Raw genomic sequence first — 11,342 nt, forward strand, 5'->3', positions numbered from 1 at the left:
TCCTGTGGAATAGTAACCCTTTATTTATGCTGATGACACAGTTACATTGTGCCCTGTCAAGTTATTCTGATCAAGGAATGATGTGTTTCGCATCATGTAGTAGCTATTTCACAGCAAAAAAAGATGAGTTGTCCAACACTGTAACACATTTCTGTAATTTATACTGCTACATTTTACAGTAACTTCTTGTTCTGTAATTTACAAAGTTTAGCTGTACATTGCAATGCATTGTGGGTCAAACAACTATTACAGTAGTTGACAGCTTTTTCCCCACAATAAATTACAGGCATATTTGTGTTTGACTAAATTATACAGTAGTAGCCTACAGTTATTTACTGTTGTATGTGTTGCACGAGGCGGTAAGCTTGACACAAGACCTTTTGATGTCGGATTGCAGAGAATCAAGCAGCCACTCCACTCATCCACAATATGTAGCCTATGTCAGGGTTGAGAATGGAGGACCCAAATGCAGGACGCCAGAGAGGACAATTCACCTGAGCGTGCTTTAACTTTAACAAAACAAGAGGCAAACAGGCAAAACTACAGACAGAAAAGACAATGATCTGACAGAGAACAAAGGGAGACACAAAACTTAAATACAAGACTCAAGTTGCCTGCAAAAATCTGTAAACATTTCACAATACATTATGTTGTTTTGTTTTTTACATTTGCACATCATGGCTCTAAGTTATCCCTTACAAAAATTAACCATAGTTTTGTTATGTTTTTTGGGGTAACCACGATAACCACAGTATTTCACTATAGATACAAAAAAAGCATCATGCCCCCTGTGGGGATTGAACTCACAATCTTCACATTATGAGAGGACCTACTACACTAACAAGGCTTAAGCTGCAGATGTCAGAACAGAGAGCTCATTTACTGTAAAACTTGACAGTATTTCAACTTTGATTTTGAAATCCACTAAATAGGAAACTTACAGTTTTTTTTCCGAATGCTTACAGTTTTTCACAATTGCTAGAACACTTTTTCCGAAAATCTAGCTTTTTCTCAAAACTGCAAAAACAGGCCCCAGCCGTGGCACGGCTGGCTGGGGCACCTGCACCACACGCCGGCGACCCGAGTTCGATTCCCGCCCCGTGGTCCCTTCCGGATCCCACCCCAGCTCTCTCTCCCACTCGCTTCCTGTCATTCTCTTGTCTTTACTGTCCTGTCCAAATAAAGGCATAAAAAGCCCAAAAAAATACAAAACTCCTTTTTCAAACTACATTCTCGAACCCCTTGAATCTTGTTGCAAAACTAAACAATCACCTCAAAACACTTTTAACTTTGCTCAAAACTAACTGTCTCAAATCATTCACACATCAGGCAAAATTAGACTCCTGCAGAGCAGTGATAAGACAATACACCAAACAATGGAAGACCCAGTTTTCAGGGCAGGGTTTATGGCTCCTGGAGGAATGTTTATTCATTCTAATTTGAAAAATAAAATATCACAATGAAAATAAAGAACAATGACTTATATCACTCTTTCATATCCTATATGGAGAAATAAATCAATAGATGTGTAAGTGAACAGAAAGACAGGCAAACACTGTACTGAATATGATTTGTACTGTGATGCCACAGACTCTGATAGTACTGTAAGTATGCAATACTGTAATATTGTATTGTGCCTGAATTTAAACTTACTCGGACATACTGATAACTCAGCTCTTTCACGCTCTCAGAGTTGAGCTCAAAGGGTAGTAAGTGTGTAACAGTGACTGTAACGTTCAGTGATTACTGTACTGTATGATAATGGACATTTACGCTATTCCTGTTCTGTAGTCTGAATCTTTGGATTATTGAAGCCACAGAGAAACTGCTGACGTTGGGTTGGACCATGAAGTCCTGCTTCTCTCATTGGCATTCAATGAACCAGAACATGGTCAATGATTGTTGCCCGAATTTCATCATTTACAGTATTGCAACTCTTGGGACTCTCTGTCTTTTTCTTCATCCTCTTCCTCCAACCTGCACCCTCCACTTCCTTGTACCGCACCTCTACTGTAACACACACTTGTTGTCCCCTGCGTCTCTGTCAACTCTGAACTGACTTATATTGGTTGTCACATCATTAGACACAAGTGTTATCAATTTTGAGTGGTAGTGTTCAAATGGAGACAACTGTGCTCTAATTGTGTTCAACTTCAGCCTAGTTTGGTTATGAATATAATTAAGAAGTGCATCAGAATGCACAATGTGTTTAGAGTTTTGAAAGAAGGATTAATGAGTTTGGTAAAATGGGTGAAAGTGGGTGAAAGTAGTCTATGGTTTTGCCAAAAAAGGGAATAATTCAACAAATGTGTTCAGGCATTTGAGAACTTGATTCAGAGAATGGGGTTTAGTGTTTGAGCAACTGTGAAAAACTGTAAGCACTAATCGTGATTCTTGTAGCACAATTTCTAAAACTATTAGCACGTATAGCCAAACCACTCACTGAGTTAGCAAAACTAAAAGCACAAATACTGCTTTGCACTCAGTTTGCAATTTTGTAACACACACTTTGCGAAACTTTAAACACAACTCACTGCTTACACTCAATTTCCAAATTTCCAACACACTCCTAGCAAAATTATACACATATTTATTATTATTTACACTGTTTTGCCAACTGTATAGTACACGGTCACATGATGAAAACTGTTTTACATAATTAGTTCACTTTGCAATCAGCCTAAGCAGTGTAAATAAGGCACATGGTAAGATATCCGTGTGGAGTACAATGGAGGGAGCAGGAAGAGTGAGAATTAGAGGAGGCCTAGGAAGAGGACGTGGAGAAGAAGAAGTAGGAGAAAGAGGAGAAGGAATAGGACAAGAAGGTGAAGGAGCGAGAGGGATAGGACGACAAGGACAAGGAGCCCGGTGCCTTGGACAGGAGGACATTGCATGCGATGTAATTTTGTGGCCATACCCAGAGAGAGGTCATGATGTAAACAGATTTATTTATTTGTTTTGCCTCATAAATGACTATTTTGTGTTTTGACTTTGTATTTGTTTGAGTGTGAATAAATACCAATACTTGAAGTTTGGATCCCTGTTTACAGAGCTATGACAAAAGTATGACCTCAAGCTGACATACTGTATAGGCTACCTTGTGCACAGAGAAAGCAAAAGCCAGATGTGTCTTGTATTCATACCATCAGTGTGTAGTTGACACATTGTGTGCTTAGTTGACGATGGCTTGTGTTTACTGTTTGATACAAGAGCACCATTTTTACGAAGGTGTGAAGAGTGGCCTTCCCAAAAAGTCAATCAGGCAGCTACAACTAATTCAAAATGCTGCTGCCAGAATTTAAAAAAAAAAAAAAAAGAGAGCACATCACACAAATTCTCAGGTCTATGCACTGGCTTCCAGTAAATTTCAGAATTGATTTTAAAGTCATTGTTGCACCGGTCAACTTGTTGTTCCCAGGGTCAGATCTAAGCAGGGGAAAATAGCCTTCAGCCACTATGCTGTCCATTGCTGGAACAAGCTACCTACAGAACCTAAATCTGCCCCAACTACAGCTTCTTTTAAAAAGAAACTTAAAAACCCATTTTTATTCTTGTTTTATTCATGTTTTTATTTTCTTTGTCTTTATTATTTACATGTTTTTACAATGTGTTTCTTTTATCTTTTTCATGCCAAACCAGGAGCAAACTGAGTATGTCTGAAAGGTTCTAATCCAGTAAATCTGCATGTCTGATGGGCAGAGGTGGGACAAAGTCATTGTTTGGCAAGTCACAAGTCAGTCTCAATTCATTGCCCTCAAGTCCCGAGTCAAGTCCCGAGTCAAGACAGGCAAGTCCCGAGTCAAGTCCAAGTCAAAGGCCAACAAGTCTCAAGTCAAGTCCCAAGTCCTACGTTTTGAATTTTGAGTCCTTTCGAGTCTTTTTTAAAATTGAGTGAAACAGGTAGTGACCGTTTATTACATTACAAAAATATAGGCAAAACCGTTACATATTTTGTTAACAATTTGTAGCATTTTAGTAGCCTGGCTAACGCCTACCACTTCTCAAATGAGACGTGGTCTGGCAACCAGACGTTCATTTTCTCGTATTTGAAAAAATGCCCAGATCCGTTCATTGGGCGCCACGGATGTCTATCAAATGCGCATCGCTCACCCAACTCGTTCGTATGCAACGCTAAGGGCTGCCATTAATCCTTTGGCGTTGAATATAGACGCAAGAAGGCAATGGAAACTTCTCGGATGTTCTGTGATTGGTTCGCCAACATCAGGCGAACATTTGGGCGTTAGTTTCCAGACTGACTTAGCAGCGGGATTGAAATCACCGCGCAAGGCAGTATGGGAAAACCCAGGCTAGCATTTTAGGATCTGCATAATTACTTATAGCTAAAAATATTCAGTAATTTGAATACTTCATATTGATTACACTTGTCTTTAATGATATTGCAGGGGTGGTGTGTAGGTCTAATTGAGTGCCTGTCACTTTAAGAAGTAGGTTTCATTCGGTTTTAGCAAAATAGTCACGCATAGTTCAAGGATATAGTTTTCATTAAATAAAATGAATGTTAAAAAAACTAACAAGGTAAAGGAAATATTTCTGGTGTCATAGAAAATATCTTGCAATGTTAACTTCTATGATTTAGGTAGGTTACCGTGGCATGGCATTGTGTTGTCCCGTTCTACCATTACATGACATGGAGTTTGATATGTATCCAATGAGTGACAGCCAGTGCTCAAAACAAAACGTTAAGGTAGGCTATTCTCCTCCTGGTAACGTCAGTGGAATGGATTTAATGTGATGAAGGCTCGGATGAAGCTGGGAGGAATTTAACAAGTTCTACACACCGTGATTCGTTTCTTGTTGGTCTCCACGTAATTTTGGTAGGCAGACGAAATAATCGGTATCATTTTGCTAGCGCATTCACGTTCGTTGTCTGGCCCTGGACTAATAGCTTGTTCCGCGTGGTTGGCCGCTGTCGAATCAAAACAATCTAAGTGATTTGATTGGATCTTGTGCCGAATACGGGTCTCTGCCACACATGCACAGGCGCACACACAGAGATAGATCAGTCCGTGTTAACATACTTTTGTCTTTTTATCTTTGTTTTTTTTTATGGGAAGTAGCAAGTCTTTACAAGTCAATAGGCGCAAGTCCAAGTGAAAGTCCGAGTCATTGATGTTCAAGTCCAAGTCGAGTTGCAAGTCTTTTTATATTTTGTCAAGTCGAGTCTAAAGTCATCAAATTCATGACTCGAGTCTGACTCGAGTCCAAGTCACATGACTCGAGTCCACACCTCTGCTGATGGGAACACAGCACAGTTGGGAGCACAGGTGATGAGCACAGCAGAGCACAGGTTCAGTTGTAGTGATTTCCCTTGACAAGGAAGAATGTTCCAGTAGCTACTCCCAGCAGCCCCAGAGTCAGACCTACTCCACAGAACACTGATGGACCAAGATCAAGACTGGGCTTAGACACCTCCACATCTGAGGAGGACACACACACACACACACACACACACACACACACACACACGGTAAGAAAACAAGTCTAAAACAGATAATCCTATAATATTAGCTGTTTATTCTTGTTATCCTGATATGCATTACTTACTAATTACTAATCACTTCTATTATTTCAGTAATTTACAGTGCCTTGGGGTAAATAATTTCACTCTTTTGCTCCTCCTGCGCTAAAGCAATATAATGAGAGGCTTTACCGAACTCTGTTGTCATGGGTCTCTCCAGCGTGGAATGCTCCACAGTGCAGGTGTACAGGTCCCCCTCGTGAGGGGTGAACTGCAGGGTGGAGAACATGGTGAAGGAGCCGTCGTTGAGGTTGACCCGCAGCTGGCTGTTGCTCACTCCCTGGGTCATGACCTTGTTGTTTCTGGTCCAGGACACGTTTAGCCGAGGCGGGTAGAACGCAGTGATGCAGCAGATGAGAGTGTTCTCAATGCCCGTCTCCATTTTAGATTTGGGGTACACAGAGGTGGAGGGGGGGGCTGGGGACGACATACAAGGGTTAAATGTGGGGGAGACATAATTGCAATTGTAGGGCACTTAGTTCTAACCCTTTTTATATACTTAGGCACTCAGCTATAGTGAGAGAGAGAGAGGAGGTTATATTGCCCTCTGCCATTGTGGGGTCAGACTATTAGTCTGACATCCCATTGTGTGCTTTTTTTTAGTTCTCCCCTTTTTTATCTGGGCTTTTGTCTGTTGTTTTTTCTTCAGAATGCTCTTGTGTGTCGTGGATATTTTGTTCACTGTAAGCAATACTGTAAAACGTTTGCTGTTCTATCACACTGTGAACCGTATTTCATCTCTGTTTGGATCCTAATGAATGCATTGGGCTAGCTGAGTGCTATCAAAGTTGCGCCAACTCGTCTTAATTAAGGGAATAACATAGTTTAATATGAAAAAACGGTGAAGTGTTCCTTTAGTGCTAAAGACGTCTGTTTTTTTTTCCACTTCAATGCATCGTATCATTGGCAGTGTATCGAGATGCGTATCGTATCTGATGAAAATGTTCACCCCTATACTACAGTCATTGGTGAAGTGGCCAGGATACTTAAGTCATTCCTTCAAAAGAGATAATAATAATATTCATTTGAGTCAGTCAGTTATGTAACAATGTACCATAATAAAACTACACTGAATCATGTCAGAATCATCATCTCATTATCAACCAACTTTGTCTTAGTATACATACAGTAGGCCTATATAAATGTATAATGTGGCTGATCAATAGAACTATAGCAAAATTATAAACCAGTGATGTTATTTCAACTCACCCTCTGCCACTGCTGGGTGTTCGTGAACTTGTATGTTTTTTGCCAAATCTTTCTTGCAGAGTTGCAGCGCTTCAACGGCTCCTTCATAGGTGTCCGGCTGATATTCAAATTTATCACCAAACGCAGGCCGTGTCATCACAGTCTTTTCAGCTGTCCAGTCTGCGTGGCCTATCTCTTCTCCATCCAGCCCATACACAACCTCTCCATCTGAGTCTGTGCAGCCCACCAGACCAATATCCTTATGCACATCTGAGAAACGCACAGAAACAGGCATATGAACTTTCCATGTATCTAAAAACAAAACTTCCATTTTTTATAATTCACTTTTTGTTTCATATGACATCATGACTTCATACAGACTTAAGGTACAGTGTCTCAGTACTTTACTTTACTTTCTTTTCTTCTTCTGCAGGGATGTGTTCTCTCTCCTCTACTGTACATTATGTACACTAATGATTGCAGAGGCACATATGAGAACCGCCACATATTGAAGTTTGCTGACGACACGGTGATAGTGAGCCTGCTGAATAGGGATGAATTCTCACATGGTCCAGTTGTTGATTATTTACAGTTTTTGCCCATTGCTTGAACACTATAGACCCATGCTTTAACTAAAGTAACACAACTTGAAGTTTTGTTGCCATATCTCAAACACATGTACCTATATCTTAAACAAAAGTGCTGCTTTGCACTCTAGTTGCAATTCTGCAACACACTTACTCCTTTATGCGACACATTTGGTCCTGCATACTTCATACATACGTTATATTTCGACAAAGGATTATTAGGTTTTGATAGCAGAGTTTAGGTACTGATAGTAGAGTTTCAATTTGACATAGATGTGAAAGGTATATTTCCTAGTGTTGTGTTATGTTTACTTGTGTGTAGAGTTTTGGCACAGTGAGCGAAGTTTTGCAAAATGTGTTCAAGCAACGGGCAAAAACTGTAATTGGTGTCAAGACTCATTTTTAGAAATGAATGCCTCTAAGACGAAGGATATGGCTATTAATTTTAGACATTCACAACCTCCTCCTGTTAACACTGTAATACATGGTCAACATATTGAATCAGTGGACTCTTATAAGTACTTAGGTACCATTATTGATAAAAAACTGACCTTTGAGTCTAATACTGTTTCAGTGTACAAGAGGAGCCAGCAGCGTCTATTCTGTCTTAGGAAACTGGCAACATTTCAGATTGACAGGACTCTGTTGAACATGTTTTACCGTTCCTTTGTTGAGTCTTTGCTTACTTTCTCTTTTATCTGTCGATTTCAATCTTTCAATATCAAAAACAAAAATCCATTGTCCAGAGTGGTCAACGTCTGCAGTACAATCATTGGCATGAAACAGGAAACATTGTGCAATGTGCAATAAAAGGTTGTACAATAAAGCAAAATCTATCCTGTCTGACAGCTCCCACCCACTATACCATCATTTTGAGCTCCTTTCTTCTGGTTCCCTTTTCAGACCTCCACCAATCAAAACCAACAGATATAAACAATATTTTATCTCCTCTGCTGTCTCCCTCCTCAACTCTTAAGAGAGGGAGGTAGCTTATTGCACAGTGCACTTTAGTCTAATAGCACTTTGGCCAGCTTGGTCAGCTATTACAAATCTTATCAATTAATATGTTGTACTGTATGTATGTTGCCTTTGACATATTTTCATTTAGCTTTGATTATTATTATTGTTTTGCCTTTATAAGTACAAATACCTTTAACTTGTATTACTGGTCTCTTTTTCATTATTGTAGGTCACCTGCAAACCCATGTAAAAAATACAAGGTAATACCTAGCTGAGCCCCATCATTAACCCATATGGGTGGACCCCTGTGGGCCCCAGATTGCAGATTGAGGAGACCTGGGTTGACCATGTCTTAACTAGGGCCCATATGTGGCCCACCTATAGCCCATCGGGGCTAGCCCAAGTGAGGCCACCATGGAAACTGTGGACAAAATTAGCTGGGATGCCCACCTGGGACTCACTTGACAGCCCATACCCAACCCACATGGGTGTGCTGACTGGGAGGTTAACATGGCAAATTTGATAGCCCCAAATTAACATCTTTCTAAAACTGCTTAACGTGTCACCTGCATAAAATATAGTATAAACTCAGATATGAGTGAATTTACTTGGGGAGTACGTGGGACTTATTGCCTGTCAGGACGCCAGTTTCATTTGTCCCGGCATAGACATTCAAGATTAACCGGTTTGGCAGCTGTAGCAGAATCCTGCATAGCATCCTAGTCGAGCACGCAACCTTGAGTTGGGGGAGGGACAAGCTAATTGCTATTAGAAAAACAAACGTTTCGGGCCTAGCCCATCATCAGTGTCTCTATTTTGAAACACGTCACTAGAGGTAATTTGGAAACAAGCTGATGAAGGTGGGGGCATAGTCCTAATGGGCAGACAGCAATAGATCTCTGAAGTACAATCACAGCTTGCGAATGAAGTGTGCTATGAAATTGGGACGGAACCCAACAGCGGACTTCAAACAAGAAATTAACAACTTTCTGTAAGACTCATGTAAGAAAGGCTAAATTAGCCCAAGAGAAGTGAAATTTCTTAGCAAAGACCATCCAACCACACCAGTAATGCCTAGTTTTGCCTAGAGTGCACAAAACTGTAATAATGATTTCAGGCCAGTTGCCCTGACCTCTTTGGTAATGAAATGTTTTGAAAAATGAAAGGTTCATTTTAAACTGCCCAAGCGAGGGGTAGAGGATGCTACTGTTACCTTATTACACATGTTATTTACTGTAAGCACCTTGAGGGCAGTAACACTCATGCTAAGATTTTATTTGTGGATTTCTAAAGTAAAAAAAATCTCTTTCCAAAATTGTGAAGGTCAGTGGCAAAATCATAGGTGCTCAGCAAAGCAGCCTCACTGACCTCTATAATAAATCTACCCTGAGGAAGGCCAAGTCCATTTTATCAGTCATCGCTCACCCCCTCCACTCTGAATTTCAGCTCTTACCATCTGGTTCACGATACAGATTGCCTACTGTAAAAAAACAACAGATTTAGATTTTCATTTGTTCCCAGTGCCATATCTCTGCTAAACACCGATCTCAAATAGATCATTTCATTTGATGTTTATTTATAATCTATTTAAATTTATTTTGATTGTTTTTTTAAACACAGATCTCAAATAGATCACTTCTTTTGATGTTTATTTATAATCTATTTTTAATTTACTTTTATGTTAATTTGCTTTTATCAGGTACAGCTTTGTATGTCTATGTGCACACTGCACTTTATGGTCTGTCCTGTTTTGTTACCTGTGTTGTCTATAAGTGTATGTCTTGCTGCACAATCAATGTTGGGACAATACAGATTGAAAGTTGAAGTTAAATCCCCCCGGGCATCCGATTGTAGCATGCAGTGACTGCCTCACGGAACCTATGTCTCTGTTGACTGGATCCTAAGACCTTTGGTAGTGATGTTGCTGTCTAATTTACGAGATAAAGACTTCATTGAACAACTGTCTAGAATACATATATATATATATATCAACACACACACACACACACACACACACACACACACACACACACACACACACACACACACACCATTTCTAATGGAGATGATCTCTATATATTATATTTTTTCCCTGATTGATGAAATTATCTACAGAAACAAAGGGCTGCTATGCTCTAGAGATTATCACCTGCCTATGCTTGTTTATGTGTCTTCTTGAGCTGCATTTCCTTTTCTTGCTCTCCCTCCGTCTCACACACACACACACACACACACACACACACCTCGTCTACGTGCACCTCGTGCACATGTAGCCGACTGCTTCTATCTCCATGATTTCAAACGAAATAATCCCCGGAAAAGTGGAGGCTTTAGGTCTATTAAGTGCAGAGAAGGCGAAAATTCACGAAAGTTTGGTATCTCGTGAATACCTTTATACAATCACAGATCAAAAAGTGTTATAAAAATATTCTATATTCTGAATAGCCTCCTACAATGTTGTCAGTGTCCCGTCCCGACCCGACTGCGACTGCGATTGCGCCTTCTTTAACAGGTTAAATAGACGGAAGTTTGCGGTAAAATGTAGTTGAGTTGTTGAGGTCAAAACACTAGCAGCTGTGAATCAAATTAAGTTATTATAAATAATGTTACGTCGTGTTTTAACTCTTAGGCGACACTGAATGTTTGCTGCATTAATCCAGAGGAGTATTGAAAAGTATCTTCCGCGGCTGAAAAAGGGAAGGCTATTGTTAAGGTTGAGGACACACACCACCCCTAACCACACATTGCCTGAACTAATCTGTGGGAAACATTATATCATTAAACCTTTTGACATTGCGTTAACCTCCTGCTCAGCTCTAGATATAATTGTATCAAGATGTATTAGGCTACATTAGGCTAACGTTCAACAGTCTCTGTGTGCAAAAACTCAGTAAACTACCTCTTGGCTTCTGTATAGAAACACAATCACTTTACTCACCCTTATTAGCCTCTGCGTAAAGAATCCCAGCAATAATGAGAAATGTCCCTGTTAGAGTCATCCTCACAGGGTCTGCTCCGGACTGTGTTGACCAGAGTGAGAGCACACGGAAAACAAACTCACTCAGACA

General features: G+C 40.1%; 1 protein-coding gene across 2 annotated transcripts; it reads right to left on the bottom strand.

The window, feature by feature from the left end:
• Positions 1-1,389: 1,389 nt before the first annotated feature.
• On the bottom strand, positions 1,390-11,342 carry LOC134087981 (H-2 class II histocompatibility antigen, A-Q alpha chain-like). 2 transcript variants are annotated; one of them, XR_009939870.1, is made up of 5 exons: positions 11,213-11,342; positions 6,749-6,997; positions 5,672-5,956; positions 5,254-5,438; positions 1,390-3,688 (listed from the first exon to the last, which is right to left on the bottom strand). XR_009939870.1 is itself a non-coding variant. In XM_062541862.1 (4 exons), the coding sequence occupies exons 1-4, from the start codon at positions 11,271-11,273 to the stop codon at positions 5,311-5,313; spliced, it is 723 nt and encodes a 240-aa protein (XP_062397846.1). In that variant the 5' UTR covers positions 11,274-11,342; the 3' UTR covers positions 1,395-5,310. The 2 variants fall into 2 exon arrangements, 1 of the variants encoding a protein (XP_062397846.1); XM_062541862.1 differs by having other exon boundaries at positions 1,395-5,438.

The sequence above is a fragment of the Sardina pilchardus genome, chromosome 7 (genome assembly GCF_963854185.1).
Source record: "Sardina pilchardus chromosome 7, fSarPil1.1, whole genome shotgun sequence".
NCBI classification, from domain to species: domain Eukaryota; kingdom Metazoa; phylum Chordata; class Actinopteri; order Clupeiformes; family Clupeidae; genus Sardina; species Sardina pilchardus.